Consider the following 23,154-nt stretch of genomic DNA (forward strand, 5'->3'; position numbering starts at 1 on the left):
TCCCTTTTACATCAATGTTTTTCTCTCTCCCTTTCCAACCCCACTTCCTCTCTCTCTAAAAAAAAAAGGAAAAAAAAAAGGATTCAGGGGTCCTGCCTGGAGCCCAGCAGCTACCCAGACTCCCCAGTAAGGCAGGAGAGTCAGCTGCCCCCCAGGAACCACACCCCGTGGCCGCAGCCTTCCCTCCTGCCCACTGCTCTCTCTTGCCCTCTCTGCCAGTCACAAGCCTTTCCGGAGACTCCAGGAGGGCAGGACCCCCTGGGGCTCATGCAGGTTCATAATCCAGGTTCAGGGGGACCTGCTCTCAAGAGCAGAGCAGGGAGGCCCAATAGGAGGCCAGCTTCTCGGGGAGGAGAGGTCTCTACTGTCCTCAAAGCCTGGGCTGTGCCAGAGAACACCCGGCTGCTGCAAAACGAAGGCGGGGGTGGGGGTGGGGGTTGTTCAACAACAACTATGAGTTCTAAGGCGGCATCAGCAGAGCATCAAACCAGTGAGGCCCGGGCCTGTGGACCCCGCACAGCTGCTCGCCGCACACCCAGGCAGCTGATGGCTGCTGAACGGAGCTGAAGAACAAGGCTGAGGAGTGCCAAGGTGCAGGACGATAGCACGTCAGCAGCCCGCTCCAGAGAGGCCAGAGGGCAGGACCCCACTCTCCCCCCACCCCCGGGCGCTCACCCCCGAGATGGACCCGCTGGGGTCTCTCTCTGAGTGACCTTCAGAGCATCAGGTCACCTCTTCTTGGTTCTACCGTCCACTCCAGGGTTCCCACTCTACAGAGTCGCTTATCCCTGGCCAATAGGATTATTCCCGGGAGGAAGGAGCACAGCGTGTCCTGAGCACTCCCATACGCTAGGCATGGTCACGCCATCCTCCTGTGTGTGCGCATACATGCATGATGGATAGTATATACACATAATGAAGGTGATAAAGCCAGTTCATATCTGTGCTGACTTAAACCCCAAAGACTGGGGAGCAGCGAGGAGAGGAAGTGGCCGCAACCCCAGCCCAGCAGACTGTGGCTGACTTTCTCCTTAACTTCCCCCGCCTGCCGCCAGGTAGGGCCCCAGCTTCCTGCTTTCATCAGCAAGGTGCACAGAGGGAGCTGCAGAGGCTGCACTATTTGGGGAAAAAGCTGATGGTGGCAGCAACAGCTGTTCTTTTCCTTTCTGGGAACCTGCAAGGACATTTCAAAGTGAAAGGAAACCTCCGCCTCCAGCAGGTGCCCAGACAGCCACCAGGCTGGGTGCTTCCCCCAGGCAGGGTGGGCTTAGCTGGGGCCCTGTGCCGAAGGGGCCCCGCTAATTTCTCGATTTGAAAGCGAAGAAAAGAGGTGTGGCTTGAGCATTAGCCTGCACCTCCTGGGGAGTCAGGCAAAGAGCAGCCCGGCAAAGGCAAAGGCAGAACAGGCTCCAGGCAAGGGGAGCAGAGGGAGAGTTGCCTCTTTCGGGGGTCCCTGCGCCCCTCCTGGGGTGATGTGTAGGGGATGCAGGAGGCAGCACACGCAGCAAAGCCCAGAGGTGAGGGGCACCTAGACACTGAGAAAGATGCTCCGCTCTCCTCATCCCCCACACCCCATGGTGACCTCACCAGAGGACAGATGAAGGGCAAATGAGTCAGAACTCAGGGGACTGGGAGGCCACCTCCCCTCCAGCCACATTACTTCTGCCTAAACAGCAACAAACATTTACCCCCAACCACTCAGCCTGCCCTCCCCGTCACCCCCCCAACACAGAAACCCCTCTGCCCCAATTAACAGCAGTACACAAACAATGCGTGTGCCAGTGCGTGATGGCGGGGAGGGGTGGGGTGGGGGGTGGGGGGGGGAGGGAGACACAGGACCGCCCTCTCCACGAAAAGCGAGATTCATTTATTAAGTGCCTCTCTGGCATTTCCTTTTTTTGCCTTCATCCTGCTTGTTTAATATTGCATTTGACATTCTCATTTTATAAATGGTAACAGAAGCAGAATGGATGGCTAAAATTAGCTTACGAGTGAGAATGATGCTACAAATAGGGTGGGGAACACAGAAGCCTAGTTAATTCCACCCACATTACTCCCCCTTCCTCCACTTTTGGGCTGGTTCCCGACCCAGCTCCCAGGCTTCCAGCTGAGGAGGAGCAGCCTGAGGGAGGGGACTGTGCCCAGTCATCCGGGCACCTTGCCAGGTGGCAGCGCCCCATGCCCACCCTGCCTGGGGCTCTGCGGACCGCCTGGCCCAGCTCTGCAGCAGCAGGTCCCAGAGGCCAACCCAGGACTCCCCTGCTGTCTCTCCCCCTGGCCCCTCCCACCCCTAAGGGCCTGCTCCAGGGTTAACCCCCAGGGTGCCCTGGGCTGAAGGCAGCAGGCCTGAGACCCCACCAGGCTTTGCTGGAGGAGTAGGATGATTCAGCTGCAGGGCCTGCGTCAGCTTCCCTGGGACCTCCCCTCGGTGCCCCCCCCACCCCCCCGCTCTGTAGGATGTGCCCTCCACAATGCACGGAGTGTGCCTACCTCACACCCTGCCCTGCCCTGGAGACTCGGGTCCTAGTCCTGCTCTGGTCTGCACACCTGCATTTTACTGACCTGTAATCATGCCAGGAACGCCTTAGCTTGTGAGCACAATTTGTCCAATAAAATTATTCTAAGAATAATGACAGGGGTGACGACAATAATAGTAAAAGACCCGTCACCTCAATAGAGTGCGCTGTGTCCTGTAAGAGCCCTTCCCGAGTCCTCAGCCCACCCTCTCTGAGGCAGGGGCCATCATCACTGTCTCAGAGGTGGGCCCAGAAGCTACATGACTTGCCCAAGGTCACACACTGGAGCAGTGAGCAGCTGCACTGGGCACTGGGCACTGGGCAGTGAGGGGGCGGTACCTTTTGCTGAGCAGGCCTCTCGGATTGACAGCACCCTACTCCGAGCATTCCTCTACTCCCCACCTGGCCTCGCCCCCAACACAGAAGGTACCAGTACTTCCCCCAGGCTGCTAACCTAAACCCCAGCGTCTATCTGGGGCACCCTGCCCCATACTCTGCCTCTGACTAGTAAAAAGCTGAATCAGCAGTGACCTCCCTTCCCCACCGGGCGGGGTTGCAGTGACCCTGGGTGGCCCCAGAGATAAGTAGACACACGTGCTTTAGCCACATTAGTTGGCGGGAGTTGGAAACTACAGCCGATGGGCCAAATCCAGCGGCTGCTTTTTTGGTAAATAAGGTTTTACTTTAATGTAGCCACACAAACCAGGTACTTACTGTCCTGCACTGTGATGGCACAGTTGAGTAGTTGTGACAGACAGACATGGGGCCCTCAAAGACTAAAATATTCACTATCTAGCCCAGTGGTTCTCAACTTTTCTAATGCCGCGACCCTTTAATACAATTCCTCATGTTGTGGTGATCCCCAACCACAAAACTATTTTCGTTGCTACTTCATAACTGTTAATTTTGCTACTGTTAATGAATCATAATGTAAATATCTGTGTTTTCCAATGGTCTTAGGCGATCCTGCTAGTGTTCTCAACCTGTTCTCGAGACCCACAGGTTGAGAACCGCTGCTGTAGAGGCATGCAGCCGGTGGGCTGTGAGTTTGACATGCTTGATCTAGCTCTTTACAAAAAGTTTACTGGCCCCTAGCTTTAGGCCAAATGGGTGAAACTTTCAGTTACCAGGGGGTGTGCTCTAGAGGTGCAATTCCTGCAAGGCTACTGGGTTGTACACCCTACTAACAGAGAAGCCAGGACCCCCAGGGCTTTCTATAACCTGCAAAGGGCGGGGCCCTCGTCCTTCCCCTGACAGAGGGAAACAGGTGCTCACAGGATAACCACCGGTGGATCTGGGATCCGGGCGTGTTCCAAAGTCCCGGGAGCCTCTATCTAAGTGACTCAGCAGGTCCCAACCAGGAGACGAGGATAGTCACTCGGAGGATCCAGCCCTTCACCCCAGTGATGCGCCCACACATTCACAATAGGTGCTGCAAGACCCACAGCAGAGGGCGAGGGTGAGTCCTCCTGGGGACTGTGGGTGGTGCTGGCCTTCACGTGGTGACAGGCGGGCCATTGGCTCCCTGCTCTCAGGGCTTCACTTCCCTCATCCCGGACCCCTTCCTGACACTGGGTGACCATTGCGACCCGAACTCCTATGTTACCTCTCGCTAACCATGGTCCTCATCCCGTGCTTCTGAGACTTTAATGTGCGCACAGATCACTGAGTATGTCAAAACACAGATTTTAATTCAGTAGGTGGTGGCGGGGGGGAGTATGAGACTGTGTTTCTAACCAGCTTGCAAACTGCTTAGCAACTGTCATAAATCAGATCACCTTAAAGGAACAAGGAGCAGGACCATTTAAAAGCACCCTATAGTAAACCGTGTAAAAGCAAAGCCTTGCCTCCACCAGTCAAACCAATCCCGATTTTTCAGTTCTGAGGTTTGCCTACGTCGGCAGCAGGGTGCAGTGGGAGCACAGGGTTGGAGCCAGAAAGACACAGGTTCAAATCCCAGTTCTGCCACCGAGAACCGTGGGCTGTGGAAGTCCCTCCACCGCTCGGAGCTCGAGTCCCACCTAAAAGACGGGACAATGACCGCTACCTCAGCACGAAAGGAGACGCGTGTATACAGTATAAAGCTCCATCACAGTGCCCGGTGAATACCAATACCGTCAGCTGAGTCAGGTGTGGGAACAGGCACCCCAGGTGCCCGGGCACCTTTCGAACTGACCCCAAGTTCTCACCAGTGAGGCTGATGTTGCCTCCTGGACTCCATTTGAGGTAGGGACTGAGCCAGGCCTCTGGGGAAGCCCGGAGCAGGTCTGTGTGGGCCCCGCCTCCCTCCCTGCGGCTGCCTCTCGCTGGCTGGCCTGCTGCTCGCCAGGAGGGCTGGGAGGCTGCGCTGGCACTAATCAAGCTAGTGTCCCTGCTGCTCGGAGGCGGCTTCAATCAGGGCCGCGGCGGGAGGCCTTATTAGCTACTCCCGCGCCCGGGCTTGCAGAGTGGCCCGAGGTGTTCCTCTCCGAGGGTCACCATGTGGCTGTGCATGTGCACGTGTGTGTGTGTGTGTTTACTGAGAAGGGGCCATGTTTGTGCTTCACTCTGACCTGTGCCAAGACAGAGGAAGAGACTGAGTCAGGGGCCATCATCACTTGGGGGTTGGCCCTGAGCTGGGGTGGTGGCCAGCTGCCCTCCAGGCCCCTCACTCACCTGTCTGGAGATCCATCGTGGCTGACAGGGATTGCTTATCCCCAAGCTTAGCCCTTCTCCCCAGAGGGGATTTGGGCCCAAGTGAGCCATCTCCTTTGCCTTTTCTTAGGAAATCATGGAGCCCCATGGGCAGCAACGTGGCTGACTGGGAAGCCAGTGGCCTTGGAAGGTGTAGACCCGCTAGGTGACGTTTAACGTCCCATCAGCCTGGAGGCGGATAGCCTATTGGGTACAGATGTGCGCTCTGGGCTTAGCTCTTGGGGCTTGAAATCTGCTGCTGCCAATGACTGACGCTGTGGCCCTGGGCAAGTTGCTGAACTTCTCTCTCTGCCTCACCTTGCTCACCAGTAAAATGGGGAGGTAATTAGCACCTACACCAGAGTGAGTGTAATAAGCCAATGAGAAGAGGTGCAGAAAGCAAGCGCTCAGCAGGGCATGTAGTTTAGCATCAAAAATGTCAGCTATTCACGGGATCTGTGTGGGAGGGCGCCATGTGGGGTCTTCTTGGCCATCCCCTGCCACCACCCTGGTGGTGACCTCCTTCAGCCAGGGCCTCTATGGGGCGGGAGGCAGAGCTCTGCGCCCCCAGCTTCCTGACAAGCACTCACGCCTGCTGCTGGCTCTCCGGGATGGTGGCGAAGGGCCCACGTTTTTTAAAATGCCCAGGAGACTCGCCAACCAGATTAGATAGGAAATGGCTCTGAAAATGATGATGGGCCTCATGGTCACATGGTCCCCCTCTAAGCTTATTTCTTCCATAATTATTCATACAGGACCCCGAGGGCCAGGGCACGGGAGCTCTGGTTAACCACAGGCCTGGATGCAGGTCCTGCCTGTGACTAACCAGCAGCGAGCCCTTCGTTTCTGTGACCGGCAGAGACCAGGCTCCGGGCACGGTGGGATGGGTAGGCTGCTCCCGCTGAATTCACAGAGGGTCCCGGGGCCCCAGGACACGGTCTCTACGGCTTCCCAGCACAGCCCAGTTTGCAGAACACGCCCCGGACAGTCTAACCGCCGGGGTTTCTGCTTGGCAGTCTCTGAGGTCTCCAAGTCTTTCCAGCTCTCATTTGAATTCTGTCCGTCGCACAGTTTAAATTCATTTCCTCTTCCTTAGGCCTCAGAAGTACAAACCAGTATCACAGAATCCATAGCGATTCAGGACTCAGCTCCTCTCCCAGTGCCCCTCAGAGGAGGGACCCTGCAACCCCATGAGGGGTCATCACAGGCCCTTAGACTAGAGTTCAGGGAGGCGCCCTCCCAACGCCCTCTCCAGCGGCTTAACTCCCTTAGAGCTCGAGAGGGCGGGGCTGGGCGCCTGCAGGGACACCTTCAAAGCCTGTCTGTGACCCCAACCACTCCACCCCATGCCTTCCTCTCGTCTACTTCCACTTCTGCTTACTATCTTAAATAACAAGTAGCAGCCCAGATTCAAAAGGACAGAAACCCTAGCGCCGTGGTCGGCAAACTGCGGCTTGCGAGCCACATGTGGCTCTTTGGCCCCTTGAGTGTGGCTCTTCCACAAAATACCACGGCCTGGGCGAGTCTATTTTGAAGAAGTGGCGTTAGAAGAAGTTTAAGTTTAAAAAAATGTGGCTCTCAAAAGAAATTTCAATCGTTGTACTGTTGATATTTGGCTCTGTTGACTAATGAGTTTGCCGACCACTGCCCTAGCGCTATAAACAGCTACCTGCACCTGTCATCGTCAGCCTCTACGTGGGTGGAAAGAAGTGACACCTGTCAAATGACTGGGGGCAATGGCTACAAACCTCTCTGGCTTTACCCTGCTGGGGTTGAAACTCTACCTTCTGATCGCCCAGGGTTACCTTGCCTAGAGGTTACCTTGCTGGAGCTGAAACCCTACCTTCTGATCACCCGCTGCATCATCTGGGGGTTCACCCTCCCACCCGAAGCTCAAACAACTGTCTGTCTGGTTCATCCGAGAGCCAATAAGCTCAAGACCCACGTTCCTTCACTACCTGCGCAGCCCTGGGGCGTATCCCCTGGGCTGCGTTTCCCCCCTGGAACAGTGGGAAGCATAAAGCCCTTTCCCACGTGCCTCGGGTCCGTCTCAGAGCCAGCAGTGGTGAAAGGCCACACATGTGCGTTGGGAGGCAGCGCTCGGCGTGGCCCCTGGCCAGCTGACCTGGGCCTTCCTGATGAAGCGGTCAGACCTGGCAGGTGGGAATGTGCCTGCCAGCGCTCTCGGCCGTGCCTGCCAGTCCCTGCGGAGTCCGTCACCCACACCTGGCTGGGGCAAACATGCGCCGGGGCCCGCAGGCAGGTTTCCTTTTAAGCCCCCGTCTCTCTAGTTTTAAGAATTGCAAGTAGGAACCTACGGAAAGAGAGAGGGACCGGCTGGAAGGCCCTGGCTCCCGAGGGCAGGAAAGCCCAGGAGGGCACCTGTTAGCCCCACACACTTACCCCCCCCCTGTACCATTTTAACGCCTGAGCTGACACCTCTAATCTATAGCATGCAGAGAAACGGTATTTTCATTTCAGATGCATATGATGGCTAGGAACAATACCAACAATATTATTTTAGTGCCCTGGGAAAAAATTAGCAAGTCAAATATTGAATCAGGCCTGTAGCACCACATGCTAAGCAGATTGCTTTGATCTTATCCACACTAAAAGCTCCATTATTGAATTTAAAGTCAGGGAACACATATCAGACCATATACAATGAGTATCTGATAATGCATGTTTCCGAAGCAACGAATGTTCTGACTAAAGGAAAGAAAAAAATAAATTTGCCCTCCTTCTCTCGGGCTGGAGGCCCTGCTGGCCAACCAGAATGTTTTGGCTCCAAAGGACCTGCTGAGCTCCCATTGCTCTGCAACCAACAACCAAGGGCTTTCTCACCCACCTACTCAATCAGAAGACAGGAGCTTGAGAAGGAAAGCAGCCCGCGTGCACATTCTGCACATGGTGCGGCGCCCTCTGGTGGCCATTTCTCTGGGAGGCCTACCTGGTGCCCCAAACTTCCAATGATTCAACCTTCCTCTCCTTCTTGAGGGGGCCCCCCAGGAAAAGGAGCTTCCGAGAGCAAAAGGGAGGGACAGAAGCAGCTGATCATGACGATGAAATTAGTTGATCGGAGGGAGAAAATGTTAATTACCCAGCAGGGCCCAAAGAGAGACATAATGGTGGTAACCAACATACCCAGGACAGTGGTCGGCAAACTCACTAGTCAACAGAGCCAAATATCAACAGTACAACGATTGAAATTTCTTTTGAGAGCCACATTTTTTAAACTTAAACTTCTTCTAACGCCACTTCTTCAAAATAGATTCGCCCAGGCCGTGGTATTTTGTGGAAGAGCCACACTCAAGAGGCCAAAGAGCCACATGTGGCTCGCAAGCCGCGGTTTGCCGACCACTGACCTAGGATATCCTGCACTCCCCCACCCCAACCCCTCTAATTGCCAAGCTAAACAGCAAACACATACCCTAAGCCAGGGATCTGGTGAACTACAACCTGCCAACCACATCTGCCCTCTGCCAGCTTTTGACCAGCTGAGTTAAGGACAGTTTTTACATTTTTAAATGGTAAAAGCAAATATTTGTGACACATGAGAATGACATGAGATTTCATCGTCAGTGTCCTGCTCGTTCATGGACGCCTTCGCGCTACAACAGCACAATAGCTGTGACAGCCCGTCGTGTGGCCTGCAAAGCTATGTGGCCCTGTACTCCTGCTGTTCACAGGGCTGAACCCCTGGAGTCCGGCTCCTTGCCCACCATGCCCACCCTGCAGCACGGTGACCCGGCTGAGGCAGTCTGCGTGACACGGGGTGTAGATGGGGGGGAGGGAGGCATCGCCTTTCAGCGCGACCCCTGTAAACTTACCATTTTATTATTGATTTCATGGAAATGAATCTCACAGACTTTCTCCACAACGTCTTCATTCTCAAAAGTGACAAAGCCAAACCCTAAAGGAAAAGGAGAAACAGAAACAAAAAGAGAGGGAGGGTGAGTTCAGTTCTGGCCGCCCACGCGTTTCTCTTTGCTGTCCTACAGTGCCCAGGAGTGTCCTCCTGGGCTGGGAGCCGGGGGTGCAGATCCCTGGGAGGGACCCCCGGAGGTGGAGGAAATGATTTCTAACTGGTACCCTCGTGACAGTGAGGAAAAGTTAACGATTTCACCCACATGCGGCGGGTGCTGTGTGGCTTCCATTTGTCCCCAAGCAAACAAGACATTTTCTTGTCTGTTATTTGCAAGGTGGTGGGCAGCCCGCGGCGGCGGGCTCACCGCGGGGCCAGGCTTGCCCTTTCTGCTGGAATGGCCAGCCCTCCGGTCGGCCTCCAGACGGAGACGGTTATTTGTCCTTTTCTTCCTGAATTACTTCCTCTAATACCTCATCAGGACATCCTGAGGCCTGGAAGAAACTATTAAAAGTTTCAGGCCTCTGTTCTGCGCAGGCATCCTTTTTCTACTGCCGCTTCAAACGCGCTACAGGTTTGGGGCAGTTTAAGACTGTTTGATGCCTGCTGTCAGCCTGTCGGCTATCCGCTGTATGTACTCGGCTGGAGACCGCCTTTGCTAGACCAGCCGTACTGGAGAATTTTGGCAGGCAACCTCCGCTCAGCATCCTGAGTTCCTCTTGCTACCCTCCTGCCCCTCGCTTTCTTCTCTTCCTGCCCCCGACAGGGTCTCCAGCATGCAGCCCCATCTGTGACCCCGCTGGCAGGCGCTGCTCTAACACATGGACCTGCTTGCAGGATGGCACCCCACCTCGATGAAACGCAGCTGCAATGTCAGTACCAACAGGCAGAGCAGACAGACCCTGATGGGGAGGCAGGAGGCCTGGGTTCCAGTTCTGACTCGGCGTTGGCTTCCAACCTACGTGTCACCTCTGAGCCTGGAGTCCTGCACCTGCGGATTATGGTGATGAGACTGGACACTGGGTCCCACAGCTTGAGTCACAACCCAAGTCAGGATTTGCAGGACTCTCTGCTACAGGCTGAATGTTCGTGTCCCCTTCCTGCAAGTTCTTAGGCTGAAATCCTAACCCGCGGTGCGAAGGTACTGAGGGCCTTTAGTAGACATTCAGGGCACCATGGGAGAGCCCTGGTGAACGGATGAGTGCCCGGAGAAAAGACATGAGAGAGCTGGCTTCCCCTCCCTCTGCTCTCTGCCGCGGGAGGAGATGCCAAGGAGATAGCTGTTTGTAACCAGGAAGCAAGCCTTCACCAAAACTCGACCGTGCTGGCACCCCGATCGTTGCCCGCCAGCCTCCAGAACCGTGAGAACACACTTCTGTGGTGCACAAGCCCCCCTGTCTGATGTACTTCGTAAAAGCAGCTCGAACACAGGAAGACACTCTCCTCTCCGGAGATGTGAACCTGGCTGAACACGAGCCTGCGCGTGGAGGAGGCAGAGATCAACAAGACAATTTCCCCCCCGAAAAGGCACAAGTCGGAGGTTCCCACTCATGGCGAGCACCTTCTCTATACAGACCTCCTCCTCCCTCACCACCCTCACTTCTGGCCTGTGGGTTGGTCACTCCGGGTCTCATTTTCCTCTAGCCTGGACCCAAACCCAGGCAACCTGTGTATCCCTACGCAAGCCAGGGCAGATCAGTTCTTGTCAGTTAGGATGAGTGCAATGGGTTGAATAGTGTGCCCCTCCGCTCCAATATATCCATGTCCTAAAGTCCTAACTCCCGGAACCTACAAACGTGATCTTATTTGGAAAAAGCGTTTTTGAAAATTTAATTAAGGGTCTTACTTAACACATTAAGCGCCAAGCCTGTTTTGTCTTCCTTTCCGTTTAGCCTGCGATATCCGGTTTCACCAATATGCTGGTGGCACCAGTGACTGACCGGTCCGGACGGAAAGTATAGTGTCAGTCACTGGTGACTGACATGGCGCTTAACGTGTTAAGAATTAGGGTGGGTCCTAAATCCAATGGACAGGTGTTCTTTTAAGAGAAAGGAGAGCAGACTGGAGACGCAGAGCGGAGCAGAGATTGGAGTGATGCAGCCACAAGCCAAGGAATGCCTGAGCCACCAGAAGCTGGGGGAGGCAAAGGAGTTTTCCTCCAGAACCTTCGGGGGTAGTGTGGCCCGGCTAACACCTTGACTTCAGAGTCCCTGTCTCCAGAACTGTGAGAGAATACGTTTTTATTGTTTTAAGCCACCGAGTTGGTGTTGATTTGTGGTGGCGGCCACTGGAAACCAAAGCAGCAAGGTGACAGGCTTCTGTCACCCGCATGCAGGCGGGTCACCCACGAGCTCCTCGCTCCAGGCCAATTACTCGATCTGGGTAGAAGGCAGGAGAATGTGGACGGATGGACCAAAAGCATCATGCCATCAGGAAGGAGCATGAAGTCCGTGTAGGCCAAGGCGCCCTTCCACGAGCCGGAGGACAGCCTGGTTGAAAGCCATCTGCTGCCGAGCACATGACCTTGACCCCGGGTAAGGCAAGTCGCCACAGGGGTCAGGAGCTGAGTTCACTGCCACGGAAGTGGCTTTTTTGCTGCGACCCATGTCTTCCTGGCCCGCTGTGCAAATAAATCGCTGCCCCAACTCTAGGCCCAACCCCATTCAGGACCCCCACTGCCCCAAGTTCCCTCTCTGTGCCAGCGCCTGGGGACAGGAAGAGGCGTGCGGAGCCAGGAGGCAGGGATTAGAATGCAGACTGTGCACCGGGAAGGCGGGGGCAGGACTCGGGGCATCATTTCAAATTCTGACTCCGACATTCTTCCTCTGGTCCCTTCCCTAAGCCCACAGGCTCAAAATTCGAGGATCACAAAACTGACTTTCCTGATTAAAGGAGAGCGCCCCGGATGCACACCAATGCAGTGATGTCGGGGCGCACTGGCAGTATTTTAACGATCTCTATCATTTTAACATCCTGTCTGTTTGGCCCACACAGAGAAAGCAAACTTGATTATGTCTAAATTACTTATCTATTTCATTTGGAGAAAGCACAGTAACAATTATCAATAAATGTTGCTCCTTAACGTATGATCGTTTTTATCTCACGGGTGCCTTATCACTTACAATGAAACAGTTACCCAGTGATGAACAATCCCCCAAATAAATGAAACCGAGGCGTGAGGGACAAAACAATGAGGTCAGGAATTTGGGAGGGGTAGGGTGGTAGGTGGGGAAAAAAAATCCCTTTTTGGCAACAATGTCTTATTTTTTGAAAATTTTCTATTGGGTGAAATATATATAACAAAATTCACTTTTTTTTTCTCCCATTTTAAGTGTGCAGTTCAGTATGCTATCGTGCAGCCATCACCACCACCCATTTCTAGAACTTTCCCACCAACCCACACCGAATCCGTCCCCGTTAAGCAATAACTCCCCATTCCTCCTCCCTTGGTCCCCGGTAACCTCTGCTCTGCTGCCTGTTTCTATGGATTTGACTATTCTGGGCACCTCAGGTAAGTGGGATCCACAGTATGTGTCTTCCTGCCGCTGGTCTGTTTCACTCAGCGTCATCTTCTCAAGGCATCGTGTCTTCTGAGCAATGTGCTGGGGGAGCCTTCCTGACAAGGGGCAGGGAGGACTCGTTAGTTCCCTCCCATTTCCCCCCAAGAGAGCCCCACAGAGGCTCAGAAATGGGGCTTGGGAAAGCCCGTGAGACCGGGGCAGAGCAGCCAGGTAAGAGAAATGCATAATTATTCTCACTCAAAAGCGGCCAACAATAAGCTACGTGCCCCCGGAGCCTCCCTTCACCTCTCTGGGCCCCTAAAAGGAGCAGGAGGAACCGGGCAGAGGGAGCAGGGGACAGGTGGTCCTGCTCTCACACTCCACCCGGGCCCTCTGGGGGTCCCCGTGGACATCCCCACTCCTGCCAACCGGTACCCCAACTGCTCAGGGTACCAGCTGATAGCGAGCATTTAAAAACAAAATTCTACATCATTGTCCTGAATGAAGCGAACAGTAAGCTCTATTTAAGAGATAAGCACTTAACAGTCCAATCCTTTTCTCTCTTTTATTCAAATGAACAACGCTGAATATGCATCTGAATAATACAAAGCTACAAACACACACACACACACACACACACACACACACACACACACACACACACACACACAGGCATGCAGAAGAGAACAGGCATCTGAAAACAAGATACCTCAGAATTAAAATGACCTGCTCCAAATGCAGTCGCTGAGGAACATCCGGCAGTTAATTTACAAAAAAAATTCTTTTTTAGGTCAGGGAGGGAGAGATGGGAACGGCTTCCTCCTAGCCTCAAAAATAATTTTCTTCTCTTATCATATAGGTCAATGAACACTAATAGGCATTGAGCAGTGCCTAATGCATCCTCAGTGAAAATCAATGCAAGGCATGAGTTAACACACTTGGTTAATGGGGGTGGGTGGGGGGGGGGGGGAAGTGAGGGGGAAAAACACACACCCAGCTCGTTGAGCTGATTCTGACTTTACCCATTAGGAATGTAAGGAATGTGGGCGCTAGCACATTTATAACTCATGCAACCTCCTTCTCCCGCTGGTAACTCAGCGTGGAGGGGCGTGGCAGCACCCGTGGGCTGCTTCCAGGGTAAACACGAGAGACGTCGGTTTGGGTGTGGGAGTGCTTTCTCGTTTCACCGTGTTTCCCAGGCATCAATCCTCCTCCCTGGTCCCCAAGGTAACCCTGTGAGAGGCGGGGCGGCCTCTGCCCTCATCCTTTTGCTTAACTGCTCAGCACCGTTAAATGACCTGCCCACAGTGACACGTGGCCACTAAGCCAGAGCGGGACGTCAGAGTCTTTCTTGGCCCAGTAAGAGGGATTTGGTGGCCCTATGGCTCAGAGCGGCCATGAGGCATGCGGGTCTGGGGGCTTCGTCAGAGTCGACCCTCAGTGTGCGTCTGTTAGTCGGCATTTCACCTCGGGCTCCCGCCATCCCCAACTCGGAGCATTACGGAGCCCCCTCTCTGGGCTACGTGGGGTTTGGCACATTGGTTTCCGCTGCCTGAAGGGTCTTCCTGGAACCCTGGGTGGGGAAGGTCTCAGACCCCACCCTGCAGGCCCCTCAGACCAGAAGGACAGAGATGAGCACAGTGGGACAGGTGGCTTCACATGCCCTGGATTTGCCCTAAAAATAGAACTTGGAAAATTGATTGGTTCCGAGAACAAAACAAGCTGGCTCTCCAAAACGGGCGCCGTGTTTCCGATGGCGGCCGGCCGCTTTGGGAGACTCAGGGCACGCTCCCTGCACTTAGTGAAGTGCGGTGTGAGCTGCCAGTCGAGTTTCCTGAGCATCTTCAGACGTGAGACCCTGGGTGAGTGATGGGGCCACAGTCCCCCCGCTATGGCTGCCTCCAGGCCCAAATGGTAACGTGGACCTTGGTAGGTAAGATTCCCATTTCCCACCAAGCCAAGCACGGGTGCCTCCAGTTATTATTTCTAATGTCTGGTACCCACAGGGCAGTTAGTTATTATCAGGTCGCATACTAATAACCACTCTGAAAAGAGAAAGCATATCTACATGTACTGAGCGGCTGTTCTTTTTTAAAAAAAATATTTTTATTGATTTCAGAGAGGAATGGAGAGGGAGGGAGAGATAGAAACATCAATGATGAGAGAGAATCATTGATGGGCTGCCTCCTGCATGCCCCACACTGGGGATCGAGCCCGCAACCAAGGCATGTGCCCTTGACCAGAATCGAACCTGGGACGCTTCCATCCGCAGGCCGACACTCTATCCACTGAGCCAAACTGGCTAGAGCTGAGCAGCTGTTCCTTAACTCAGTCTTCGTCCCCCCTGTGCAGCAGGAATGACTGGCCCACTTCACAGATTGAAGAACTGAGGCTGGGGGAGTGGGGGGAGCCTATGCTCTTTTCACCACTGTCCACCGTCTTCACATGGCAGTATCTTCCGGACTCTAAACTCGCCTCACACCTGTCTCTAGACCCTGCCCCGTCACGTCCTTATGAGAAGCTCTACACAGTGGGGGACAGCTCCCCCCTCCCCCCCATTGACCCGGCAGAAGGAGAAAGTGCGGAGAAGACTCGCTCCTCTATTCCAGTTGAGTGCTGTGTCCCTGCGCCCGAGGGCCCTGAGTCCCTGGATAGAAAGGCAGCTGGGGGGACACTGAGGTTTCTCAGCACACAGCAGAAACGACTTTTATACAGAAAACCGCAGAGGGCACCTCCTAAGCCAGGCTCGCCTGGGACGGGCACAGGGCGAGTGCCTGCAACGGGGCTGGCAGCAAGTGCGATGCTAGAGGCTTCTCGCAGCAAACGGGCTCTGTAATGAGTAGCTGCGCTGCAGCGGGGACCAGAGAAGCACTACGTCCTCGGCTTACGAAGAACAAAGACGGGGCAGGCAGGCTGACCCGTGCGCACGCAGGACTCAGCTCAGGGGCTGGTCAGAGAAAGGCACGCGGGCCAGGAGGCCATCTGAGGCAGACGCTAGCTGCCACTCTCGCCGGGGCCAGCGAACAAGCCTGGGATGGAGTCCAGGGGTCTGCAGAGGTGACCCCCTCTCTCCTCCCCGTACCTCTCTTCCTCCCTGACTCTGAGCCAACAAGCGGCCTCTTTCTGGGCCGCTTTCTGGCCTGGCCTTCCTCCCTCCATGTCCCCTGCAGGGTGGCCCTGCAGCCCCTGCGCTGTGGCATCATTCATGCACCTGCTTCCTCGTTTACACCAGTAGTTTGGCAGCTGGTTGCTGTAAACTATAATAAAATGCCTTTCCAAAAAATGAAGGAATGTGACCAGACATGCCAGACATCATGATATTAAAGCCGTGTCAATTAATTTCTCCCCCTGCTTGATAAACGAGCCCCATTCCATCTCTTAATAATGAGGAGAGAAACAAGAAAAGTTGACACTTAGTTTAATTTATTTTCTCAACTTGCCTGGTCATATTTCTTTCTGCCTTGCAGAGCTGGCTGGGGCTGTGGGAATTACAAGTGGCTGGCGCAGGCAAGGCACAGATCGGTGCGAATCGACGTGGGTCTCCTTTATTCCCACACACACCACTTAATCAGGAGGGGAGAGGGACTTGCAGAGCCAGCCTGCACCTGCGCCTCTCCAGCCACCCTTGGGGGCCGGGGAGAGTGGGGGCCGGGGGAGGGGAGCAATCTCAGGTGCATGGGGAATCAGATAACAGAAATGACACTATCAGATTTCCAATCTACTGCTCAAGACTGAATTCCCTAAATTAATATTAAGCTACGTTGGCGGCATTTGCCAGAGGGGAGCCAATTTCTCACTGGAAAGGTGCCTCTCTTTCCTTTTTAGCCCAAGGATGCTCTAGCTGCCACCACCCGACCTTGAAGCGTGAGCACCAACCTTCTAAAAGGCAGAGGCCAGCCGTGAATCAGCGAACGCGTCATGAAGGCTTTAGTTACCAGTGATTTTTTTACGTGGCCACCACAACCTCAGGACCATTTCTGGAGGTTAGACCACAAACCCGGCTGGGGTGGAAGTGGAGTGTGCTCCTAAGCCAGTGTCTCTCAGTGAGGCCCCTCCCGGGCCTCGGTTTAAAATGCAGATCCCTGAACTCTACCTGCCTCTATCGTGGGCTCCAGGACGTGACCCAGCCATCTGCACTTTCACCAGCTCTCTAGTGATTCTGATGCCCACCCAAGTCTGACTCTGCTCTCAGCTTCCCAATTCAGGGCAAGCAGAGTAGAAGTGATCTGGTAAAAAACAAACAAACAAAAACAACAACAAACAAAAAACCAAGAACATTCCACCTGGAGGGGGAAACTAAGGCTGCTTTAAGAAGCCTCTGATATCCCTTCTTGGAAAGCCGGACCTCTCAGCCCCACAGGCCACCCTCACCCACAGCAGGGAGAGATCGGGGAGCAAAGAGGATGCTTCTCTATGGCAGGCTTAGGGAAGGGTCAGAAACCAGTTCACACTAAAGTGTAAATGACTGATTTTGCTTCTGCTCCCAGAGGTATTAGTGGTTTACCTGTAACAAATCCTTATGCAAAAGCAATTCAGTTTTATTTTAGAATTCCAAACAGTTATTCAGGAGGTGGGAGACTTTTTTTTTTACACACTGATGGGAGGCACCTCCTGGTCTGTGAAATTAGATGAGTATATAGAGAGCTCTACGACAGGGTGGGGGTTCTGAAAAAGCCACCCAGGAAGGAAGAGAAGGAGGATAGAAAGGAAAAGAGAGAGAGAGAGAGAGAGAGGAAGGGAGGGAAAGAGATTCACTGAGGGGCGTGCTGTGGAGGGGGAGAGAGAAAGACCTCCAACCATCCCCAACTATTTTTCTAAGAGAGAAATCTGCCATGAATACTGATCGTGCGATTTGAAGGCGCCGGTGGCTGCAGGGAAAAGGCTGTCTCATCCCAGGGCCTTGTTAACTGAGGGGGAAAAAGCACCTGTGATCCGGGCCAGACAACCCCAACCTCATTTCATTCTGAGGACGCTCCGTGGCAGCGATTCTGTGAATGACACTTGTCAGGGCAGCAGATTAGTTCACAAACCTATTTTTTGTGCATGGTGTTCCATCTTGGTCGGGAAAATAGTCAGTTCTTGGCGAGAGAGACACATATTACTGCTGTTAAGTGCCAATATAAACTCTGGGACGCGGTGGTAAATTCACCAAATTAAATCGCTAGACAACTGGCTCGGATCAGGACCCCGGCAGAAGGTGCCAGGGCTGCGGCGCTCGCCCAGCGGGGCGGCAGAGGCTGAGGTCGTGCACGCAGCTGGAGCAAGGGCACGGGGACGCTGCCTCCGCCTCGGCTCCACCGGCAGGAGCGTGTCCTTTAGAGCTTCTAAGTCCCGGGGCTTTCTGAGCTCAGGGGAGACAGGGCACCAAGCTGGGAGCTGGACTCTGCCGAGGTGGGCATTTGGGTTGGTAACCCCAGGCTCTCCCCCAGAGAGTGGGTTTCAAATCTGTCACCTTTTCGGACACTCAGCCTCCAGCCCCACCAAGTGAGCATCCTGAAGGTAAGAGCAGGTTTCCATGTACCTTGGTGGCCCCTGCTGAGGTGAGCTTTGGAAAGCAGGCTTGGATGTGAGCCAGCAACGACTGGCTATGTGACTCTGAGCAAGTTACAGGACCACTCTGACCTCAGTATCCTCCTCTGTGGGACAGAAGTAAAGCCGACCTCACCGGACAGGAGGATTGCTTGAAAACGCTCATGGGGGGTTAGCTACCTTCTGCCACCCATCAAATGGCATCTTCTCTACTCCAACCTCCAGGTCCATTCACGCTTACCTCTGCCCTCTGCCTTGAGCCTTACTTATGAAAACGGATTTGATGTCTAAGTGATGCCACGGTACTTTACCAACTATCACGGGGAACAAGATTCAGGTGAATTCCCAGGCAGGGTTGTCACTTAAAAAGACCATACTGTGCTTCCTTTTGGGTAAAAACAAAGATCATGTGCTGGTCTGTGAGCCCCAGGCCCTGCGCGGGCTGGGCAGGTGTGGCCACCCTGGCCTCATCTAACCACTGACGCACCGCGGCGGCTCCGGCGTTTGCCCCGGGGCTGGGCACCTGCAGTCGGGCTGCTGAGGGGAAAGCCACAGGCCCCTGGTCTTTGAGGGGGTTCCCTGGTGCCCTCTGAAGAGGGAACATGAAGGGGACAGGGAAACCGAGGGGGGAAGGTGAAGAGGCTCACCCCCGTAGGGAGAGGGGACCCCTCAGAGCAACCACAGCCTCACCAGCAGTCCTCTCCAGACGCCCACCTTCCTTCCCTCTAACAAGTTCTCGCAACGGTTGCTGGCCTCAGATAAGGTTCCAAAACTCCATCAAAAAACCACCACTTGGAAGCAGGCTTTCAGCACTGCCACAAATTATATGACTTTTATGATGAGGTATGGTTTCAGAATAGTCCCAACTGACAGGGCCCTGGCTGGACGCCCGCCGTGCCGGCCCCCCTTCCACGCTCCCTGCGGGGGGTGGGGGGGTCTGTTCTGCGGCATCGGGGGCAGGAGGGCATCTGACTCCAGTGACTCCAGCCCGCCCCGCCCGTGTCAGGCCCACCCGGAGTCGGGGGAGGGGGGCTGCCCATCAAGGTGCCCCTGCAGGAGACACACGCTTACTCACCATGGGAGGGTGGCCTGTTTTATTTTATTTTATTTTATTTTCTGGGCTGTTAAAGGAACCGTGCTTAACATCTGGAGGCCAGATCTCTCCGAGCAGCTGAAACCAGCAGCCCAGGCAGCCTGGTGGGGGCGGCAGCTCTGCTGAGAGCTAGCTCCTCGGCTCCCAGATAGCGTCCGGGGTGGGGAGGGAGGAAGAGGATGCAGAAGCAGGGGCTGGGGGCAACACAGACGGGCCACTCAGGGTGTGTCACCGAGCAGTAGCGACGGCACTGCCGGTGAACTTACTGGAAATGCAGAGTCTCGGGCCCAACCCGGGACCTCCTGAGCCTGAATCACACGTCTAACACCTTCCCCAGGTGATTTTTATCAAATTAAAATGTAAGAACCAATGAGGACACATTTTTAAAATACCCATGCCTACTCTCCACCCTCAGAATTGAGTGCGGTCTGAGGCAGCACCCCAGCACCTGTCTGTTTTAAAATCTCCTGTGATTCAGATGTGCAGTTAGGGTTAAGAAACATTGGGAAAAGGAAGAAAGTATAACGTCTAATTTTTGTTTTTTATCTACAACTAGAGGCCTGGTGCATGAAATTCATGCAGGGGGAGTGTGTCCCTCAGCCCAGCCTGCACCCTCTCCAATCTGTGACCCCTCGAGGGATGTCCGACTGCACATTTAGGCCCGGTCCCAGTAGGATCGGGCCTAAACGGGCAGTCGGACATCCCTCTCACAATCCAGGACTGCTGGCTCCCAACTGCTCGCCTGCCTGCCTTCCTGATTGCCCCTAACTGCTTCTGCCTGCCAACCTGATCATCCCCTAACCACTCCCCTGCCAGCCTGATTGATGCCTAACTGCTCCCCTGCCAGCCTGATTGCCCTAACTGCCCTCCCTCCCCTGCAGGCCTGGTCACCCCTAACTGCCCTCCCCTGCAGGCCAGGTTCCCCCAACTACCCTCCCCTGCAGGCCTGGTTCCCCCAACTGCTCTCCCCTACAGGCCTGGGTCCCCCCCAACTGCCTTCCCTGCAGGCCTGGTTGCCCCCAGCTTCCCACCTCTGCCAGCCTGGTCACCCCTAACTGCCCTCCCCTGCTGGCCTGATCGCCCACAACTGCCCTCCCTTGTAGGCCTGGTCCCTAACAACTGCCCTCCCCTGCTGGCCTTCTTGTGGTGGCCATCTTGTGTCCACATGGGGGCAGCCATCTTGTGTGTTGGAGTGACAGTCAATTTGCATATTACTCTTTTATTTATTAGATAGGATAATTTCAGCTTCACTCATAGTTCATATGTGGACTGTATGGCCCTGGCCCTCACATGACCACATGTCAGACAGACACTTGTCTGAGCGGGTGGCTCACAGACCCCCGAAGGAAAGGAAATGCTGCAGGGGCTACAGCCGGAGGGACACCTCCTTCACTCACCCGCTGCAAGCATGGCTGGTACATAAGTGCTGTTGACGTGGGGCCAGTAAATCAATGCACAGGTGATGTGATTTGGCTTTAACTAAAGGAACCCTCACAGAACGGGCGCTGCAAAGACAACCTAGCCTGCAGGTAATACTAAGGGCGTAAGCACATGCCAGGGTCAGAAAATGGCAAGCTGACCATGTTCTAAGCAAGCCTCCTCCGGCCACAACATGCCCCCAAAACGTGTTCTGATCCGATGGGGCAGCCACATTAATGAGAAAGAACCACTTTCCCACAGGAACGTCTGCTATAAGAGAAAGCACTCGGAAAACACACGTTCCCAAAACATTTCTATTGTTCTGTGATTTTGTTGTTAAAACCGATGTAACTGGATTTCCTATGAAAGCTCTTGTATCTGCATACATTTAAAACTTGAAAACAGAACTATGAAACTCAATTTTAAAAAATGAACATTTCAATGGATTTTGAACCCATTTGTTAAAAATATAAAAATGCAGCACTTGATTAGTGTGCACGAAGAGCTGATTGACATCAGGGAACATGGAAATTTAATAAGCTGAATTTCAACAAAATCTTTTGCATAATTGGAGGATGGGACTGAGAAATTAGTACCCTGATCCAGCCAGCATAGTGGATGTGCCTCTTTCCCTGAGCCCTGTGTATCCTGGAGGCGTAGTTTTCATTAAGACGGGCATTGAAACCAAGGATCAAAATAAGTGAGTCGTAGAATCCAAACTTTAGAGCTGGACAACAAAGGGTCAAGTCAAGATTCTTTTTTAAAAGAAGCACATTTGATCACATTACTCTCATTAAAAATATCTAGACTAATAAAAGGGTAATATGCTAATTAGACCGGGAGATCTTCCGGACAAAGTCATTGGGACTGGGCCGAGGCAGAGGAGGTTAGGGGCAATCAGGCCAGGAGGAGAGGGCAGTTGGGAGTGATCAGGCTGGTGGGGGGGCAGTTGGGGGCAAGCAGGCTGGCGGGGGGCCAGTTGGGAGCGATCAGGCTGGCAGGGGGGGCAGTTGGGGGTGAGCAGGCTGGCAGGGGGGGCAGTTGGGGGTGAGCAGGCTGGTGGGGGGGCAGTTGGGGGCGATCAGGCTGGTGGGGAGGCAGTTGGGGGCAATCAGGCTGGCAAGGGGGAGCAGTTGGGGGTGAGAAGGCAAGCAGGCAGAGTGGTTAGGGGAGATTAGGCAGGCAGGCAGGTGAGCAGTTAGGAGCCAGCGGTCCCAGATTGTGAGAGGGATGTCCAACTGCCGGTTTAGGCCCGATGGGATTGGGCCTAAATTGGCAGTCGGACATCCCTCAAGGGGTCCCAGATTGGAGAGGGTGCAGGCCGGGCTGAGGGACACCACCACCACCCCCGTGCACAAATTTCATGCACTGGGCCACTAGTTAACAAATAAAAGCCTAAACATGGCTTATTTTAAATGTATCCCACCTAACTATATTCCTAGTTATACAGGTTTTATAATAAACATGATCTACTACATGTATAGAAATTGAAAATCAGACAAGATATATTGGGGAGGGGGTGCTTTTTTCTCCCCCCACAATTAAAAGGTCTTGGACATTCTTGCTCTGGAAGAAGGTGTGGCCGTGGGTCCGGACCTCTGGTTCTAAAGTCTTCTTTTTGTCAGAGACTACAAACTGCCAGAGGACAGGGTAGGAGTAAGCAGGTCCTTCTGTGGCTGCCAGATGGTGTGGAGCCCTGCTGACTCCCAAGGCGGGGCCTATGGGTGGGATGTTCATGGGGGTCAAGAGCCAGCCGATTCCAGGATCTCCTGGGCCCTCCCAGGTCAGTGCACAGAGAGATAAGAAGGCACTTTTTTGGGGGCGGGAGGGTCCACCCTTCAAACCTCTGCTCCCTACACATGAATGGCAGCGATACCTGAACTCTTCCCGATACATTTTTCATAGCATCGTATCTTCATTAAAATTTTATTCTATTAGCATTCTGAATCCAAACCACTAAGTACATAATTGCTAAAACATGTGTTAAGCGACGACATACGAAATGCCAGTTTTATCGTATTGTTAATTAACAGGAAAGTAGGATTAATACATTCATAGATCATTAGGAACACTCAGCTCTCCGGCGGGCAGGGGTGGTGGTCAGTGGGCAACCCTGAGACTTTCCAGCAAGGGCAGACGTGCCCCGTGTGTCTCCCCCTCCGCCCCTCTGCAGGCTCCACCCGCATGTCTAAGAGAAACTCAAGAGGCAGGGACTCAAGGTCTGTTTTGCCCCAAGGAAATTATTCTAGGATCTGATGTCACTCGGTGCAGCGTGTTGGGAAGGGCAGATGTGGGCGGGTGTGGGTGGGAGGAAGAGAAAGAGAAGCACGTTCTTCTAAGGCAGAGCAGTGGGACTCCGTAGACCCCGGGGAGCTTTGAGCCCTGAGCCGGAGGATGTGGCTGGAACCCTGGCTGTGTGATGTGGGGCAGGCCATTAACCTCCCTGATCCTGTGCCTGCACCTGAGAACAGGAATAAAAACTGCTGACCTCCCAGGGCTGCCACGAGGATTAAATGAGATAATGCACGCTCCTGTTATCACCCCTGCACAAATCTGTGG

The 23,154-nt window shown here is 54.0% G+C and overlaps 1 protein-coding gene across 4 annotated transcripts in view; it reads right to left on the reverse strand.

The window, feature by feature from the left end:
• The window catches only part of MSI2 (musashi RNA binding protein 2), a 360,515-nt gene that overhangs the window by 55,849 nt on the left and 281,512 nt on the right, over window positions 1-23,154 (reverse strand). For all 4 annotated transcript variants that reach the window (XM_079797212.1, XM_079797211.1, XM_079797213.1 and 1 more), the window contains exon 8: window positions 9,020-9,102. In XM_079797212.1, coding sequence (XP_079653338.1) covers window positions 9,020-9,102 — 83 coding nt within the window. The remainder of the gene's footprint in view (window positions 1-9,019; window positions 9,103-23,154) is intronic.

This window comes from Cnephaeus nilssonii (assembly GCF_951640355.1).
Source record: "Cnephaeus nilssonii genome assembly, chromosome: 19".
NCBI classification, from domain to species: Eukaryota; Metazoa; Chordata; class Mammalia; order Chiroptera; family Vespertilionidae; genus Cnephaeus; species Cnephaeus nilssonii.